Source organism: Bos indicus x Bos taurus, unplaced genomic scaffold (genome assembly GCF_003369695.1).
Source record: "Bos indicus x Bos taurus breed Angus x Brahman F1 hybrid unplaced genomic scaffold, Bos_hybrid_MaternalHap_v2.0 tig00011924_arrow_arrow_obj, whole genome shotgun sequence".
NCBI classification, from domain to species: Eukaryota; Metazoa; Chordata; class Mammalia; order Artiodactyla; family Bovidae; genus Bos; species Bos indicus x Bos taurus.
This window is the reverse complement of record NW_020868003.1, coordinates 1-20,817: the sequence shown is the minus strand read 5'-3', so window position 1 is coordinate 20,817 and position 20,817 is coordinate 1. Positions and strand designations below refer to the sequence as shown.

The 20,817-nt window shown below is 40.6% G+C and overlaps 1 protein-coding gene across 1 annotated transcript in view; it reads right to left on the bottom strand.

Annotated features, from left to right (window-relative positions):
* The window catches only part of LOC113889392 (multidrug resistance-associated protein 4-like), a 36,587-nt gene extending 20,252 nt beyond the window's left edge, over positions 1-16,335 (bottom strand). Inside the window, exons 1-5 of the mRNA XM_027536073.1 lie at positions 16,122-16,335; positions 9,851-9,970; positions 8,596-8,706; positions 1,882-1,982; positions 69-260 (exon numbers count right to left, since the gene is read on the bottom strand). Coding sequence (XP_027391874.1) covers positions 69-260; positions 1,882-1,982; positions 8,596-8,706; positions 9,851-9,970; positions 16,122-16,302 — 705 coding nt within the window. The 5' untranslated portion in view covers positions 16,303-16,335. The remainder of the gene's footprint in view (positions 1-68; positions 261-1,881; positions 1,983-8,595; positions 8,707-9,850; positions 9,971-16,121) is intronic.
* Positions 16,336-20,817: the final 4,482 nt, after the last annotated feature.

The window sequence follows — 20,817 nt, the reverse complement described above, 5'->3', positions numbered from 1 at the left end:
CAAAGAAGTCAAGAGCAGATGTGGTGCTAAATCTTTAGATTTTAAAAAGGCAAATGGCTTAAACTAACCTTTTGTCCTGGGTTAAATTTTGGATACATGTTCCACAATACCAGGGGCCCATCCGATGTATGCCTGAAGTACACATTGTGAAGGGAAATCATTCCTTTGTTGGGCCAGGATGGTGGTGGACGATACTCAAGTTCCCAGGATGCTTCTTTCACAAGGTCTGTGTATTCAATCACCCTTTCTACTGAAATCATCTGAAACACGTATGACATCTCATGAGTTAGTATCAGAGAGTCTTGTTTATAGATGTCCAGACATTGTAAATGAAACCTTCTGCTTTTATACAGTTCAGAACAACAACCACAAAGATCTAGATTTAGATCTCAGCATCCACAAAGGACAGAAGTAGGAGTCTGATAAGGCCTTGGATGATTTAAAACTTATTCATCATCTTCAACACTTTTACATATGACTATTTCCTTCAATTTTATATTAAAGTTAAAAAATTAAAGAAATGCATGGTAAAATTTTATTGATCCTCCTTTCACATCTGAATTTTTTAAAAAAAGAATATTTTCAAAGAAAATAATACTTTTGGACACCAATTAGTAATGTGTGGCCACAGAAGGGCCACATGTTACAGATGAACAGAACTGGATGATCATCAAACCTCATTTTAATAATCAGTCATTTTCTACTCTGTTATGAGCTTTCCTGATAGCTCAGTTCATAAAGAATTTGCCTGCAATACAGGAGACCCTGGTTCAATTTCTGGGTTGGGAAGTTCCCCTTGAAGAAGGGATAAGCTAACCACTGCAGTATTCTTGGCCTTGCCTTGTGGCTCAGCTGGTTAAGAATCCTCCTGCAATGCAGGTGACCTGGGTTTGATCCCTGGGTTGGGAAGATCCCCTAGACAAGGGAAAGGCTACCCACTCCAGTATTCTGGCCTGGAGAATTCCATGGACTGTATAGTCCATGGGGTCGCAAAGAGTCGGACACGACTGAGTGACTTTCACTACTTCTACTCTGTTAGAAGAAAGATATGGAAAAATTTCATTTTTATTATTTTTCTCCCTTTAGGAAAATGTACAAATATTCAAAAGTGTATAATGTTTCTTCTAAACAACCATGACTCCACACCTTAGAGAGCATATTCTGAGAGGGAGCCTATCCTACCAGGAAGAAGGGCCACCAGCAAATTCGGTGTTCAACACACACAAAAACAAACGATAAAATTGGAGATGGGTGGAGGAACATAGTAATTAAATAAACCTCAAAATATTGGAATATTTTCTTTTACCAAAAATGAGGAATTACCCATTAAGAAACAAATGCAAACAAGCTGCTAAGAAATTAGCTTACATTGTCTCCAGAATTTCAGAACCTCCCTCCTACAGAGACATTTATTGTATTTGAAGACAGTTTGTGATGAATACAAAACCTTCTGACATGGCATACACATGACTGAGAAAAATATGTGTATATTTTATTTTACATTAACTTTAAGCACATGGAAAGTTAAAGTGAAACTTGTTCAGTCATGCCCAACTCTTTGCAACCCCATGAACTGTAGCCTTCCAGGCTCCTCTGTCCATGGGGATTCTCCAGGCAAGAATACTGGGGTAGCCTTTCCCTTTACCATGGGATCTTCCCAACCGAGGGATCGAACCTGAGTCTCCTGTGTCTCCTGCATTGCAGGAGGATTCTTTACCATGTGAGCCACCAGGGAAGCCCTTAAGAAGATGGAGGAGAATGTAAAAAACTTTGTAAAATGATGTAAAAATAACAGTTTCATTATTTTACATAAGAACTGCTTTTATGTCATATAACAGCAAGGAGACCTGAAAAGGCTAAGAACAGAAAAATAAACATCACCATGTTCTCAACTTCCACACTTTGCCTGACGCACCACTGGAAGATACTGGTAAGTGTGATGGTTAGTGACAGGACGAGACCAACATGCCCAGCATCCAAAGCTAAATGAGGAAGAAGAAGAAGAAAGTCAGTCTACTTCTCAACCCCTCACATAGGTCCTTCTGTCACTCTACAAAGAAGACTCCTTTATTTTTATGATTTTCATTGGAGTATAGTTGATTTACAAAGTTGTGTTAGTTTCAGGTGTACAGTAAAGTGAATTAGCCAGACATATATGTAATCTGCTCTTTTAAAATTATTTTTCCACATACATCATTACAGAGTATTAAATAGAGTTCCCTGTGCTATACAGTAGGTCTTTTTTAGTTAGCTATTTTATAAATAGTAGTGAGAAGACTCCTTTATAATATTTAAATCATTTGTATGTAATGATAGTATTACTCATAATATTACTTCTGTTGTATGAGACAATAATAGTTTAAAAAAAAAAAAAACACTATGAGGGACTTTCCTGGTGGTCCAATAGCTAAGACTCCGAGCTCCCAATGCAGGGGGTCCAGGTTCGATCCCTGGTCAGGGAACTAGATGGACTATATATGCCACAACTAAGAGTTCACATGCTGCAACTAAAGTCCTGCCTGTTACAACTAAGACTGAAGATCCTGCACGCCCCAACTAAGACCCAGTACAGCCAAATAAATAATTTTTTAAAAATATTATGAATTTAGAAAGAACTAACAAAGTTGTTAGATTACAGAGGATGAAATAGTTGGATGGCATCACCAACTCAATGGACATGAGTTTGAGAAAACTCAGGGAGTTGGCAATGGACAGGGAGGCCCGGCATGCTGCAGTCCATGGGGTCACAAAGAGTCAGACACGACTGAGCAATTGAACTGAACAAAGTTGTTCAGTCACTAAGTCATGTCTGATTCTGTGTCTCCATGGACTGCAGCACACCAGGCTTCCTGTCCTTCATTATCTCCTGGAGTTTGCTCAAACTCATGTCCATCGAGTTGGTGATGCCATCCAACCATCTCATTCTCTGCCACTCCCTTCTTCTCCTGCCTTCAATCTTTCCCAGTATCAGGGTCTTCTCTAATGAGTCAGCGCTTCTCATCTGGGGGTCAAAGTATCAGAGCTTCAGCTTCAGCATCAGTCCTTCCGGTGAATATTCAGGGTTGATTTCCTTTAGGATTGACTGGTTTGATCTCCTTACAGTCCAAAGGACTCTCATGAGTCTTCTCCAAAACCACAGCTTGAAAGCATCAATTTTTTGGCCCTCAGCCTTTTTTAATGGCCCAACTCTTACATCTGTTGACAACTCTTACATGACTACTGGAAAAAATATACCTTCACTATGTGGATCTTTGTTCTCAAAGTGACATCTCTGCTTTGTAATATTCTGTCTAGATTTGTCATAGCTTTCCTTCCAAGAAGCAAACATCTTTTCATTCATGGCTGCAGTCACAGTTTGAAGAGATTTTTGGAATCCAAGAAAATAAAATATGTCACTGTTTTTAATTTTTCCCCAGATGGGACCGGATATCATGATCTTAGTTTTTTGAATGCTGAGTTTTAAGCCAGCTTTTTCACTCTGCTCTGTTACTTTCATCAAGAGGCTCCTCACTTTCTGTCATTAGAGTGATATCATCTGCATATCTGTGGTTATTGATATTTCTCCCAGAAATCTTGATTCCAGCTTGTGCTTCATCCAGCCCAGCATTTTGCATCATGTATTCTGCATATAAGTTAAATAAACATAGTGACAATATACAGCCTTGTCATTCTCCTTCTCCAGTTTTGAAGCAGTCCATTGTTCCTCGTCCAGTTCTAACTGTTTCTTCTTGACTTTCATACAGGTTTCTCAGGAGACATATAAGATGGTCTGGTATTCCTATCTCTTTCAGAATTTTTCACAGTTTGTTGGGATCTACACAGTCAAAGCCTTTCACATAGTCAATGAAGCTGATGTTTTTCTGGAATTCCCTTGCTTTCTCTATGATCCAGTGAATACTGGCAATTTGATCTCTGGTTCCTCTGCCTTTCGTAAATCCAGCATGTATAGCTGGAAGTTCCGGATTCATGTACTGCTGAAGTCTTGTTTGAAGGGATTTTAATATAACCTTGAGTTCAGTTCAGTTCAGTCACTCAGTCGTGTCCAACCCTTTGCGACCGCATGAATCGCAGCACGCTAGGCCTCCCTGTCCATACCAACTCCTGGAGTTCACTCAGACTCATGTCCACTGAGTCAGTGATAACCTTACTAGCATGCAAAATGAGTGCAATTGTATGATAGTTTGAACATTCTCTGGAATTGCCTTTCTTTGGGATTGGAATGTAAACTGACCTTTTCCAATCCTGTGGCCACTGTTGAATTTTCCAAAATTTGGTGGTATATTAAGTGCCGCACTTCAACAGAATCATCTTTTAGGAGTTTAAATTGCTCAACTGGAATTCCATTACCTTCACTATCTTTGTTTGTAGTAATGCTTTGAAGTTAAGGTCCACTTGACTTCACATTCCAGGATGTCTGGCTTAGGTGAGTGACCACATCATCATGGTTATCCAGGTCATTAAGATATTTTCTGTACAGTTCTTCTGTGTATTTATGCAATCTCTTCCTAATCTCTTCTGCTTCTCTTAGATCCTTACCATTTTCATTATTTATCATATTAATCCCACCTGGATTGAGATACACTTGACAGAATAATATAGGTGAGGATGTCATTGCTCAGATTTTTATCCTTATGCTTCAATTATCATTATGTAACTTCACTTTCTATGTCCAGTGTAGCTGCAATTGAAATCACAAAAACAAGGCAATGGGTTTTGCAACACAAGGCAATGCTTTTAAATCTAAAAAATTACTCTCATTTTTGCATTAAAGACTATGATTCAGGGTTCTTGCTATGGAATAGAGAGGGATGGTGAATTCATGACACACATTCCAATAACTCCTCATCTGTGACCCACACAGCAGTGAGGATATTGTTTTTGCTACAGAGACTCTTTCTAACACCATTACACTGGACCCCTACAACCAAGAGATCCAAGGAGCCCTAAAGCTAAAACCTATAACCTAAACTGTCAGTTCAGTTCAGTTGCTCAGTCCTGTCTGACTCTTTGTGACCCCATGAATTGCAGCATGCTAGGCCTCTCTGTCCATCACGAACTCCTGGAGTTCACTCAAACTCATGTCCATCGAGTCCGTGATGCCATCCAGCCATCTCATCCTCTGTCGTCCCCTTCTCCTCCTGCCTCCAATCCCTCCCAGCATCAGAGTCTTTTCCAATGAGTCAACTCTTCACATGAGGTAGCCAAAGTACTGGAGTTTCAGCTTTAGCATCACTCCTTCCAAAGAACAGCCAGGGCTGATCTCCTTTAGAATGGACTGGTTGGATCTCCTTGCAGTCCAAGGGACTCTCAAGAGTCTTCCCCAACACCACAGTTCAAACGCATCAATTCTTCAGCGCTCAGCTTTCTTCACAGTCCAACTTTCACATCCATACATGACCAAAGGAAAAACCATAGCCTTGACTAGCAGACCTTTGTTGGCAAAGTAATGTCTCTGCTTTTCAATATGCTATCTAGGTTGGTCATAACTTTCCTTCCAAGGATTAAGCGTCTTTTAATTTCATGTCTGCAATCACCATCTGCAGTGATTTTGGACCCCAAAAAAATAAAGTCTGACACTGTTTCCACTGTTTCCCCATCTATTTCCCATGAAGTGATGGGACCAGATGCCATGATCTTTGTTTTCTGAATGTTGAGCTTTAAGTCAACTTTTTCACTCTCCACTTTCACTTTCATCAAGAGGTTTTTAGTTCCTCTCCACTTTCTGCTATAAGGGTGGGGTCATCTGCATATCTGAGGTTATTGACATTTCTCCTGGAAATCTTGATTCCAGCTTCTGCTTCTTCCAGCCCAGCGTTTCTCATGATGTACTCTGCATAAAAGTTAAATAAGCAGGGTGACAATATACAGCCTTGATGTATTCCTTTTCCTATTTGGAGCCAGTCTGTTGTTCCATGTCCAGTTCTAATTGTTGCTTCCTGACCTGCATATAGGTTTCTCAAGAGGCAGGTCAGGTGGCCTGGTATTCCCATCTCTTGAAGAATTTTCCACAGTTTATTGTGATCCACATAGTCAAAGGCTTTGGCATAGTCAATAAAGCAGAAAAAGATGTTTTTCTGGAACTCTCTTCCTTTTTCCATGATCCAGCAGATGTTGGCAATTTGATCTCTGGTTCCTCAGCCTTTTCTAAGCTGTACAGAAAGCTTAATAGTAAACTTGGTTCTCTGTATCCAACTACAGGACACTACCTGGGATGTTCAGAAGGTCATCCTGCTACAGTTATGTAGACCTCAACCCATTCAAAGAAAGATAAAAAGAAAAAAGATCTCCTCGATGACCTACTGTAAACAAACAAACAAACAACCTACTTAAGCAATCTACAGATTCAATGCAATCCTTATTCAATTACCAATGGCATTTTTCATAGAATTAGAACAAAAAAGTTTACATTTTGAATGGAAACACAAAATACCATAAATAGCCAATGTAATCTTGAGAAAGAAGAAAAATGAAGCTAGGAAGAATCATGCCCCCTGTCTTTAGACTATATTACAAAGCTACAGTAACAGAAAGTGGCACCAAATGCTATGTGGCACCAAAATCAGAAATACAGATCAACAGAACAGGACAGAAAGTCCAGAGATAACCCCCAGGCACCTATGATCACTTATGACAAAGTAAGCAAGAATATACAACGGAGAAAAGACTGTTTCTTCAATAATTGGTGCTGGGAAAACTGGACAGCTACATGTAAAAGAATAAAATTAGAACTTTTCCTAACATCATACACAAAGATAAACTCAAAATGGATTACAGATGTAAATGTAAGACCAGACACTACAAAACTTTTAGATGAAAACATAGGGAGAACTCTATCTGACATAAATTGCAGCACCTCCTAGAGTAATGAAAATAAAATAAAACATAAACAAATGGGACCCAATTAATCTTAAAAGCTTTTGCATAGCAAAGAAAACCATAAAAAATACCAAAGACAGTCTTCAGAATGGGGAGAAATATTTGCAAACAAAGTGACTTACAAGGGATGACTCTCCAAAATATACAAACAGCTTATGCAGTTCAATATAAAAATAAATAAATAAATAAATAAACAAAAAATCCAAAAAATGGGCAGAAGATTAAAAGAGATGGTCTCCAAAGAAGAAACACAGATGGCCAAAAAAAAAAAAAAATGCATGAAAAGATGGTCAACATCTCTAATCGTTAGAAAAATGTATATCAAAACTACAGTGAAAAAAAAAGAAAAAACTGCAAAAAACTACTGTGAGGTTTCAACTTACCACAGTCAGAATGACCATCATCAAAACAATAAATACTGGAGAGGATGTGGAGAAAAGGGAACCCTCCATCACTGTTGGTGGGAATGTAAACTGGTAAAGGCACTATGGAGAAAAATATGGAGGTTCCTTTAAAAACTAAAAAGAGAGCTACCATATGATCCAGCAATCCCACTCCTGGGCATATATCCAGAGAAAACCATACTTCTAAAAGATACATCCACCCTTATGATCACTGTAGCACTATTTACAATAGCCAGAACATAGAAGCAACCTAAATGTCCATCAACAGAGTAATGGATAAGGAAGATGCGCTATTATACATATAGTGTAATATTACTCAGCCATAAAAAAGAGTGAAATAATACCATTTGCAGCAACATGGCTGGACCTAGAGATTTTCATACTGAGTGAAGTAAGTCAGACAGAGAAACAGAGAATATGATATTGCTTATATATGGAATATAACAAAGGGCTACAAATGAATTTATATACAAAACAGAAGTAGTGTAATAGATGTAGAAAATAAACTTATGGTTAACAGGGGATAAGTGAGGGGAGGGATAAATTGGAAGACTGGGATTGACACATACAACTATATATAAAATATTAAAATAGATAACTAATCAGAAACTACTGTACAGTACAGAGAACTCGGTAATGGCCTACATAAGAAAGAACCTAAAAAAGAGTGGATATATGTATATGTACAGCAGATTGACTTTGCTGTACATCGGAAACTAAGACAACAGTGTAAATGAACTATACCCCAATAAAACTTAAAATAAAAATGAAAGAATGTCCTGAGCGAGCCAAAGCAGGGGCCCAAGGCACCAAAGGTCTGCTGGAGCAGGCACGTCATACCTGGACTTTGCTCCTAAGGACTCTGAAAGTGAAAAATAGAAATTATTTTCTAAAAGACAGTTCATTTGAAGTATTAATCAAAATGCAAATTACTAAAAAAAAAAATATACATTCACCCCAATGCTCATGGGGTATGGAAAAAGAATCTTTAAAAAGTGGATATATGTATAACAGAGTCACTTGGCCATACACCTGAAGCTAACACATTGTAAATCAACCATATGCCAATCATTTTTTTTAATGGCCTCAAAAAGACCTACTGTAAATAAATAAGTAAATTAAAAAAAAGATAAAAGTTCTCATTAAGACACAAACAACTTCTCATGGACCACACTGTGGAGTCACATACTGCAGACACTTTAATACAATTCATTGAAACCAAAGAGTATATATTAGACATGATGATTAGAGTTTAATAACTACAAAAAAAGCTAAAAAGTGTAAACATACCACAAATATTCACATCTGTACTTACTTTCTACCAGAATCAGGACCCCAAAGGCAACAACAGTGACAAAGATGGCACAGATGACATCCAGATACACAGCGAGCCATCGGGACGTCGTCAAAAGCAGGAACCAAGCCTCTGCATTTGTGAACCATAATAAGTGTAATACAAAAACTATGTTAGCTGCTTCTCATGAGGGAGAATATTTTCTCAGTTGAGCTACAGAAGATTTTACACAGGTAGGACAGCAAAGTTACATACCCAAGGAACCTGAAGATTCTAGAAAACTAGGTTCTAACACAAGACAATGTATGAGACACACAGAAATCAGTCCAGGAAGCATGAATTGAAAACTTCAACCCACAGGTTATCAACAGAAATAAGATCAGAAGAAGGAAGATGGGGAATCGTCTCATCTGTGCATTTCCTGCAGTGCTGGGCCTCAGCGTGAAGATCATCCTCTCACAGGGCCGACTGCTCCCAGCTCTCACACAGCAGAGAGCACAGCTCACACTGTTCCCAGCACCTTCTGCCCTCACTATATGGCCCTGCAGTGTTTATTCTTAGGATCCAGTATCTATATGACCATCAGCTAACAGGATCTGCATGTGACTTTCAAAATGCCATTTTTATCTTCAAAATACAATAATTATCGGAAAGTTTGGCTTGGATTTTATAGACTTGGAGGAAATTCTGAATTTTCTACCTAGGGAAAAAATTTCACTGATTAAAAACATAATCAAGTGGGTGGAAAATCAGGAAATTATTTCCTCAATCACATCTGCCACCCTCCACGCTCTGAAAAGTCAGCAAACCACAGTCTGGAGGGTGAGAACAGCCACCACCTGGTTCTGTAAATAAACTTTTATTGGAACACAGAAACCGCCATTTTCTGATGTATTATCTTTGCCTGTTTTTGTGCTACAACAGCAAAGGTGAGTAGTTGCAACAGACACGGTACAGCACACAAGCCTACAATATTTTCTATCTGGATCTTCACACAAAAGAAGTTTGCTGACTCTTACCCTAAAGAGACAGAAGTCTACAGGGCACAGTGATGCAAGGACAATGCGAGCCAGTCAGGGGAGAAAAGCAGGGGATGACAGGGAAGAAGGGAGCACTGAGGGGATGCTGAGAGGAAGGGGTGGGGGAGGCAGGTGGGCAGAGGGGGATGAGGAGTGACACAGAGAGAGGTGTGGGCAGCCAGGCCACCTGAGAGGGAGGTCAGCCTCAGAAGGGAGCACATCCCATCCTTTGAAAACATCTCCAGAAACTTACAGACCTGAGTGCAAATCCTGGTGTGCATCAAACAGTTCCTGAAACTTCTGTTCAGCTTTATACGCCCGGATGGTCCAGAGTCCCCGGAGAGAAGATGCTAAGTGGGAAAATACCGGGCTCCATGCTGGGGAAGCAGAGACAGAGAAGGTCAAGAAGGCTGGATGCAAGGAAACCCACTGCCTCCCGGGCTCTGTGGTCACACATCCCATCAAAGAGAATCCTCCATGTGACCCTCAAAGTCCTGCTCACATCAAGCTTCACTTTAATGACCTGGGAATGAAAGCTTCTCCTTGAAACTATCTTTGATCAAGTTCAAATCACAGCTAGATTTAGATAAAGAAATTATTGTTCTTTCATCAAGATCCTCTCACACACGCCTCCCTCCAAATTCTTCTGGCATCTCATCAGGTGGAAATTGTTGACAATTTTTTAAAAATATATTGAAGTACAGTTGATTTACAATAATGTTCTAGTTTAAGGTATATAGTACAGTCATTCAGTTATTTTTTCAGATTTTATTTCATTACAGGTTAATACAAGATACTGAATAAAATTCCCTGTGCTTTGCAGTAATTCCCTGTTGTTGTCTATCTGACACATTAATAGCAGTATGTCTATTAATCCCATACTTCTAACTTGTTCTTCCCTCTCTCCCAATCCCCTCTGCCAACTGTAAGTTTGTTTTTTATGTCTCTGAGTCTATTTCTATTTTGTGTACAGATTCATTTGTATTATTTTTAGATTCCATATATAAGTGATATCATATTTATCTTTCTCTGACTTACTTTACAAATAATAATATTCCCAAGTCCATCAATGTTGCTGAAAATGGTAATATTTCATTATTTATCATGGGTGAGTAATTACTGTTCACTAATTTTTGAATCAGTAGCCTTATATTTGGCAAAACTAATACAATTATGTAAAGTTTAAAAATAAAATAAAATTAGGAAAAAAAAAAAAAACAAATACATGGTCAAGGATACAAAAAAAAAAAATTTAATTCCTAATTAGAGTCCTCACCACACTGAATTTTGTTGAGTAACCTGTGGGCCGTCTCCTCCTTAGATGAGTAACCTAAGGGCTGGGATAGAGTCAGTACATCCCCCATCCTGTACCAGAGCCAGACACAGGACATGGTGAGATAAATAAGGGGAGTGGACAGTCTGCTGCCTCCCCTGTCGTGGGCCTCTCTCTGCACCTGTGCCAGGAGCCTCTGTGTGGGTCACAGAGCACCTGGCACTGCCCCGCCCTTGTGCCCACAGGACCCAACAGACGAGGAGCCTTTGAACAGTCTTGACTTCCATTCCAGGAACCTGATGGACATTTTATTAGCTGTCTGCTAGATACCTGTCCTGGTATTCTGAGGTCACTGTGGCATGTGACACATCAATCTTTTAGAATCTGACAGTGGCCTTAATGGCCATTCTCTTTTGAGTGACTTCATGTGGATTTGGGCTTGGTGTCACATGACTGACCATTCATTTCCTGCCTTCTTCTCTAAGAGCACACTGACCACAAGCACCAAGGTCAGGCTCCTGCCTATCAGGGAACAGGTGGGCTGCATGCTGCCAAGCAGGGAGGACACTTCTGGTGGGGTTTTCATTCTTCCCATGAATGAGGTTGTAACTTGCTGTTGTCAGGGGCACATAGTGAGCCTGTGACCTCTGTCTGAGGTGAGTGATAACTTGTGCTGTATCAGCAGGAAATACTGACATCACTTTGTTACCTGTGTGTCTCCTAGAGAAGACCTGTTAGTACAATTAGGTTGTTTATGGGAAGTTAGTAATGCATCTTACAGGAGGCTACAGAGATTTTATAAAATGATGGGGAAATAATCAAGGGGGAAACTCCAAACTGTTTTCAGGTCCTCACTTTTTGGTCCAGTATCTGAATGCCTGTCTGATGACAGTTCAGCCAGTACCAACATGCATCTGGGCACTGCACATTTAAAGGAGTTGAGGTACAAATAGGTAAAGACACAGAACCTCCTCTTGTGTTTAGTGTTCCCAATTCTATAAGGAAGGAAGGAGCAGGCTTCCTTCTGTGAGACACTGGGGCTCAGAGAGAATGGGAAGCCCTCAGCTGGGGGAGGACAGCTTGGGCTGGGGACCAGGTGACCATCCACTCAGCCCTAGGATGAGATGGTTGGATGGCATCACCAACTCAATGGACATGACTTTGAGCAAACTCTGGGAGATGGTGAAGGACAGGGAAGCCTGGGATGCTACATGTAGTCCATGGGGTCAAAGAGTCAGACACGACTGAGGGACTGAACACAACCACCACCACCACCAGATAGAGAACATAAACATTCTAATCAGCTGGCTACCGCATATGGTTATCTGAGGTGTGCAGGATGGGGTACCTGGATTAAATGTATTGTCTAACTTGTTTTATTGACTATGCCAAAGCCTTTGACTGTGTGGATCACAATAAACTGTGGAAAATTCTGAAAGAGATGGGAATACGAGACCACCTGACCTGCCTCTTGAGAAATCTGTATGCAAGTCAGGAATCAACAGTTAGAACTGGACATGGACTAAAAGACTGGCTCCAAATAGGAAAAGGAGTACGTCAAGGCTGTATATTGTCACCCTGCTTATTTAACTTCTGTGCAGAGTACATCATGAGAAACGCTGGGCTGGATGAAGCACAAACTGGAGTCAAGATTGCTGGGAGAAATATTAATAACCTCAGATATGCAGATGACACCACCCTTATGGCAGAAAGTGAAGAGGAACTAGAAAGCCTGTTGATGAAAGTGAAAGAGGAGAGTGAAAAAGTTGGCTTAAAGCTCAATATTCAGAAAACGAAGATCATGGCATCTGATCCCATCACTTCATGGGAAATAGATGGGGAAACAGTGGAAACAGTGTCAGACTTTATTTTTCTGGGCTCCAAAATCACTGCAGATGGTGATTGCAGCCATGAAATTAAAAGACGCTTACTCCCTGGAAGGAAAGCTATGACCAACTTAGATAGCATATTAAAAAGCAGAGGCATTACTTTGCCAACAAAGGTCTGCTAGTCAAGACTATGGTTTTTCCAGTAGTCATGTATGGATGTGAAAGTTGGACTGTGAAGAAAGCTGAGCGCCGAAGAATTGATGTGTTTTGAACTGTTGTGTTGGAGAAGACTCTTGAGAGTCCCTTGGACTGCAAGGAAATCCAGCCAGTCCATTCTAAAGGAGATCAGCCCTGGGTGTTCTTTGGAAGGAATGATGCTAAAGCTGAAACTCCAGTACTGTGGCCACCTCATGAGAAGATTTGACTCATTGGAAAATACTCTGATGCTGGGAGGGATTGGGGGCAGAAGGAGAAGGGGACGACAGAGGATGAGATGGCTGGATGGCATCACCAACTTGATGGACGTGAGTTTGAGTGAACTCTGGGAGTTGGTGATGGACAGGGACACCTGTCATGCTGCAATTTATGGGGTCGCAAAGAGTCGGACACGTCTGAGCCACTGACATGAACTGAACTTAACTTGTTTCAGCCTACTCGGTGCAAAAAATCCAAATAATCCACAATGATGGTGCCAAAGTTCTCAGACTCTTCAGATCAAATACTGAGAAAATCCTGTACTGCTTCTTGACAAAAGCCTCAGAAGGAGCCCATTTCTCCACTTCCATGTGAATGGGAAATAGCTCTTGCCCCACGCAAAAATTCTGTCAAATATTCTTTCTGGAACAACCTCTCTCTCAATGTGCCAGAGACCTGCTTTGCAACAAGACTATTGAATGACTTCATTTCATGAGTGGTCTCAAACCATAAAACGTCTGAACCGTGTCTACACAGAAGACTGGATGGAGCTCATCACTTCCTCTTCTGCCTCCCCAGGTCCTACCATCCCACTGAGTCATATAGGTAGAACTGCACACACACCTGGACTCTACTGCTCCCCATCCATCTAAACACCTCGCCAAACTCGACCTCACAGGAGGTTAGCTGCTTCTCTTGATGAATGAAAATGTCTTCTACAGATTTTATGAAACTGATGATCACTATTCTTTTTGCAAATAAAGGTAAGTACCTCAAGTGTTTATTATTAAAAACAAAACATACAAATGCCACCATAAAACAACTCCTCTGACGGGATGAACTGAGATTTTTTTCCACTTAGTAGATACAGAGAAGCATGACACTCAACATGAGTCTGTTCTTGGCTTGGTTTCTAGAAGGTTAAGTTGGTATTAATCTCCAATAATTATTCAAGGTTGAGGTCTCTGATGCAAACATATTCTTTCCTTACTTTTTGGTTATTTTTATAACTTTTAAAAGTATATAACAATCTATTTTCCTTATTTTTGTTTTAATACTGATGAAATGTGTGCAATAATAAGAGAAAAATTTGATTATTTCATCATCTGTGATTACCCGTAGAATAGACTAATAAATCATAAAATGTGTTCCCCATTATTCTTTTTTTTTTTTTTTGCTGTATCTTGCAGGATCTGGTTTCCCAACCAGGACTAAAGTGGTGGCCCCCACAGTGGAAGCACAGAGTCTTAATCACAGGACCACCAGGGACGCCTTTGTTCCCCACTATTCTAAAACTAGGAAGGTGAATGGAATTATCAACTAAATACATACTGAGCCGATCCCCCTCCTGTGTTCTCCTAGGGGATTATTTTCAGCATCATTTATATGAATAGCTTTGAGAAAGGGGAACACAAACAGTGTGGTTCAATTCAGTTCAGTCGCTCAGTTATGTCAGACTCTTTGTGACCCCATGAACTGCAGCACGCCAGCCCTCCCTGTCCATCACCAACTCCCGGAGTCCACCCAAACCCATGTCCATTGAGTCGGTGATGCCATCCAACCATCTCATCCTCTGTTGTCCCCTTCTCCTCCTGCCCTCAATCTTTCTCAGCATCAAGGTCTTTTCAAATGAGTCAGCTCTCCACATCAGGTGGCCAAAGTATTGGAGTTTCAAACGCTTCAAAATCAGTCCTACCAATGAACACCCAGGACTGATCTCCTTTAGGATGGACTGGTTGTATCTCCATGCAGTCCAAGGGACTCTCAAGAGTATTCTCCAACACCATAGTTCAAAAGCATCAATTCTTCCCTACTCAGCTTTCAAACAGTGTGGTTATCACCCCAAATACTGAAAATGACAAAGAGCAGACATGAAAATAAAGGGCTTATCTTTTCAATAGGGCTCCCCTGGTGACTTAGATATCAGAGTCCACCAGCAATGCAGGAGAGCTGGGTTCAACCCCTGGGTCAGGAAGATCCTCTGGAGAAGGGAATGGCTATCCACTCCAGTATTCTTGCCTGGGGAATTCCATGGACAGAAGAGCCTGGTGGGCTACAAACCATGCAGTCTCAAAGAGTCAGACATGATTAAGTGACTAACACACATCTATCCAATACTTTTAACAACTGCAACTTACTAGAACATGTGAAAGAATATTTTTTTCAAATATATCACTTTTGACATATATTTCCTGAGGTCTCCTTTCCTTTCCCTAATCTTTTCCTTTCCTTGTCATTTCTGGTAACTTTCAGTTCAGTCACTCAGTCGTGTCCAACTCTTTGTGACTCCATGAACCGCAGCACGCCAGGCCTCCCTGCCCATCAGCAGTTCTCAGAGTTTACCCAAACTCATGTCCATTGAGTCAGTGATGCCATCCAACCATCTCATCCTCTATTGTCCTCTTCTCCTCCCGCCTTCAATCTTTCCCAGCATCAGGGTCTTTTCAAATGAGTCAGCTATTCATATCAGGTGGCCAAAGTATTGGAGTTTCAGCTTCAACATCAGTCCTTCCAATGAACACTCAGGACTGATCTCCTTTAGGATGGCCTGGTTAGATTTCTTTGCAGTCCAAGGGACTCTCAAGAGTCTTCTCTCCAACGCCATGGTTCAAAAGCATCAATTCTTCAGTGCTCAGCTTTCTTTTGAAGAACAATTCTCTATTTTCCTTCTACATTAGTTCCAACATGATGAAATACTTTCAAGAATAGTATTAACAGAGTGGATACTCTGTGTTAGGACATAGGTCATGAACAAGACAGAAATGGTTCTTGTCTTCATGGTGCTCACATCCATCCTCCTTGGGATAAAATGCAAAGGGCAGCTGACCCGCCACCAGCTCCATTTGCCTTAAGGGCCAAACCTACTCTCAGGGGCCATAACTTTCAATCACCTAATGTTAACAGTGAGAAATCCCATAGAACAGTCTGCAGAGTTTCAGGGGTCTGGTTAATTGAGGCATAAATGGAAGATAGACTACACTGCCATCCCAACCTGAGAGCCCTGATACTCACTTGTACATTCCAGGCGTTTCACATCTCGTGATGTCTCTAAGAAATATCGCCGAAGGAAAAAGAAAATGATGCCAAGGGGAATCACAGGTATAGCAGTCCAAGGAATTGCAGCCACCATCACGCCCACCACACCAATCACAAGTAGAAATGTCTGAAATAGCGAAAATACAGAGGCCTTCATGTCAAGGATACTTTTCAAAGATAAATTTTATTGATTTGTTAGGATTAAACTCCTTTCCTTGAAACTTGTTGAAACAGCAGGGAATGCTTTCCCTTCCAAAGAAATAGAAATATAGGTGGTCCTCATGATGTTTATTGCATGCACCACACACTCTGATAAGAACTTTCTAGGTATCAGCTCTTGTGATACACTCAGTAGCCCTTTGAGGCAGGAATTATTATTTTTAACAGATGAGACTATTTGAGGCTCAGAGAGTAGGAGCTGCATCTCAAACTATCAGGAGTCAGCAGGTGTTACTAGAGAGAGGAGTGAGCAAGCATTACAGATGAGGAATCCAGATGCTTCAGCTATCCATGTAGGGAAAAAGAAGTAGTTAATCACTTTCACTTTTCACTTTCATGCATTGGAGAAGGAAATGGCAACTCACTCCAGTGTTCTTGCCTGGAGAATCCCAGGGACGGGGGAGCCTGGTGGGCTGCCGTCTATGGGGTTGCACAGAGTCAGACACGACTGAAGCAACTTAGCAGCAGCAGCAGCAGCAATTACAAATTCAGTGTAACATATCTAGTCAAAGTATTATCTAATTTTACAAATGGAGACAGTGAGGCACAGGGAGAGGAAAAGCAACTTACTGGAAACTGCAAAGCTTAAGTCACAGAGCTGGGAACCCCATGTCATGAGCCATTATGTCATATTTAAGCTTGCCCCCAACATACAGCCATCTTTCTATCATTATACTAAGTATTTAAATGCCCATTCCAAAGGTTAACTATTATAACACCACCAGATTCCATTTACAGTGTGTGTACTGTGTGTAAGGCCCTGTGCTGAGTTCCATGAACATTCTCTTAATCATCACATTATCCCCTGAGATGATTTTCTCTTAGGAAATGATCTAGGTCTAAGAAAGACAGCAGGTAGAACAGAAAATGAAATCATTGGTTGATGCTGATTTAAGCATCCATCTTTATCAGGAAAAGTATGATGATACTCTGGAGGACAGTATCAGGCAATAAGAATGCAATCAACACTTAGTGTCTGCCTGCTATGAAAGTCGGGTGAGGTACTAGGGACTAGCAGATTCACCCAGTCTTGGCCAAGGCCTCTGAAGTTTATGATCTCAGGTGGATACAAATCTATGGTGATCTGCACAGGGGGATGGGGAAACACAGGGAAGAATACCTGAATATTTTTAGACAATTCTAAGACTCATGACTGATTTTATAGGCTTGTTTAACAAATATAAAGAATGGCATGAATGACTTGCAGGCAGTAATCACAGTTGATGGAAATTTTGACAAAAAAGGAGCTGGGATGAGAAGGCTGAGATGCTTGTCTGAGTTAACACTGGCTATTCTTTAAGATAAGAAATGATGAAGTTGGGAGGGTAAGTGGCTGTCCTAAAGTTTCCCAAGAAGGTATTGCTTATCTTGGAGAAAGAGAGGAACCGTTTGTACTCAGAGAATCCCAGAGCCACAGCTGCAGGCAGGAGGAACAAACAACCAGAAACTGTGACTCTGTGGCCAGGAGCCCTTGGAAACCAAACTGCATGATCTGGATGGAGACCCACGTGCTTTTCCTGTTTCTCCCCCCCTCTGCTGTGGTATCAAAAGAAAACTCAGAGTGAAGAGCATGGAGTTCTGAAGGAATAAATGCTAATCGTAAGTGGAGAAAAGTAGGGCTGTCTGACCGCCCTCCTATTAGACCTACAGAAAACAATTTCTTTCAGCCACTGGCTTGGACTGTGCATCCTACCAGGCTACAACCTTCATGTTCATAGGGAGAGGTCCTTCCAGCTCCTTCTATGTCTAGCCTTTAGGTCACTTGGCTTGTCATTGTTTTTTTGTCAAAACAAAAAACTACACCTAAAGTGTTAATTAGTAAAAGAAAAAAACCCAATTACTTGTTTTTAGCAGACTTGCATCATTTGATGAACAACATTCATCCGTTTCAATAATCTGGCTCTCCCCAGGTGGCTTCCCTAGTGGATCAGTCATTAAGAATCTGACTGCTATGCAGGAGACCCAGGTTTGGTCCCTGGGTCAGAAAGTTCCCTGGAGAAGGAAAATGGCAACTGACTCCAGTATTCTTGCCTGGAACATCCCATGGACAGAGGAACCTGGCATGCTAGAGTCCATGAGGTCAAAAAGAGTCAGACAAGACTGAGTGACTAAACCACCCCAGGTGAGGGCCTTTTATGACTAACCCAGCCTGGCACGTAGCCTGGGAAGCAGAGGTAAGATCAAATGAAGGGCTCCATGGAAGCTGTGCCAATGCTTTTTCCTTAGGTACCCACTGAAGACCCATTACTAATGCTCTCAGAAACTCTGGAGTTAGGTTCAGATTTCATGGCCCTAAATTCTAAAGCAATTCAAAGAGGGTACCTCTAACAGCTTTATTATACATACATACACACACACACACACACACACACACACACACACACACACAACATATTGGCTTCCCAAGTGGCTCAGATGGTAAAGAATCTGCCTGTAATGCAGAAGACCCAGGTTTGATCCCTGGGTTTTGGAAGATCCCCTGGAGAAGGGATGGCAACCCACTCCAGTATTCCTGCCTGGAAAATCCCATGGACAGAGGAGCTAGCAGGCTACAGTCCATGGGGTCCCAAAGGGTTGGACATGACTGAGAACTTTTACTTTTATATTTATGTACACTTGTGAATCTTTTATTGCCAGCCACCTTAAACCCTTTATAGAAGTTTGTAGAAGATGAAAATAGTATCTAAGCAAGAAGTTAACATCTGAAGAAGGAAACAAAAGATCCTAGTGTACAATAAACACACAATAAATCCCTTCCTTGTAGCCAACCTCATTTCTTTCTCCTACATTCTCAGAAATGCCAAAAAGCCCAATTCAAGCTACACACACAGTTACCCCCACCTGGTTGGATTCCAGGCCCATCTGATGGACCACATCACCACGGCATGTGCTTCTGCACCTCTGTCAGACTATGAACAGAGACAGTGATGGGTATATAGAAAGAAGTATATTGACCCAGAAGCAAATGACCCAAGTCCTGATATTCCCCAGATAAGGAAATCATTATTTTTATATATTTCCCATTGGACTACACACATTTGGGAAATTCTATCCAAAGTCTATGAATCCACATAATCAAATAAAAATTCTTAGATGAAATCTTTCACCTTGAGAGAAAATGGTGATTTTTTATAATTCAGAAAAATTCACAGAAAATCCCTGGGCTGGGAAATCCCCTAGAAAAAAGAATGTCACACCACTTCCATTATTCTTGCCTGGAGAATTCCAATGGACAGAGGAGGCTGGCAGTTTAGTCCATGAGACTGCAAAGAATCGGACACAACTGAGTGACTAACAAGCGTACACACCCACGTACAAACCCTAAGACTAAGCTTTTCTAAACGTGGCCTTTGCTTGGGATATATTAATCACCATTCTTCATCCCTTATTTGACTGCCTTGGGTCTTTTCACAACCACATAAGCTCTGGGACCTGGATATCCTTCAATTCACTCCCAACTTAGAGTCATAACTAACTCCACTGAAGAGTGAATAGTGGGGTTTGGTTCACAGTTTGCTAACCAGCACGATAGGAAGCTTTAGGGAAACATGGTGTATCTCTTCCCTCATGTTTAGTGTATCTCACTGATCAATAGTTTCCTTTCCACTTTTGTCAGAGTTCAACGATATTACAAAATTTAAGACTGGAGTCCTCTTATTTTATAATTTATCATGGTACACACCTTAAAAAGAAGAGCACTATAAAAGTATATCACAGGGAAATCTATTTAACATTCTGTGATAACCTATATGAGGAAAAGAACCCAAAAAAGAATGAATATAGGTACATGTATAACTAAATCACTTTGCTGTACATCTGAAACAAATACAACATTGTAAATCAACCATATTCCAATAAATTAAAATAATTTTTTAAAAAAGAAGAAAGTCTTTAAAAAAAGCTAAAATCAAGGGTTTTGAAATCCATCTTATAAATAAAAGAAAAAAACAGCATATTAAAGTATGTAGAAGAATGAAAATAGAAAAAAAAATAGACTCTTGAGAGTCCCTGGTACAGCAAAGAGATCAAACCAGTCAATCTCAAAGGAAATCAATGGTGATTATTCACTGGAAAGATTGGATGCTGAAGCTCCAATACTTTGGCCACCTGATGTGAAGCGCTGACTCACTGGAAAAGACCCTGATGCTGGGAAAGACTGAGGGCAGGAAGAGAAGGGAGTGACTGAGGATGAGATGGTTGGATGGCATCATCAACTCAATGGACACGAGTTTGAACAAACTCTGGGAGATAGTGAAGGACAGGCAAGTCTTGCGTGCTGCAGTCCATGAGGTCACAAAAAATCAGACACAACTAAGCAACTAAATGACAAAAGACCTGAATGAAAAAAGAAAACTAACTTCTAAGCAGAAAAATCAACAAACACAAAGCGTGGTTCTTTGAAATCACTACAAAATGCAAAAGGAAAAAAAAAAAAAGAGAAAGAGAGAAAATT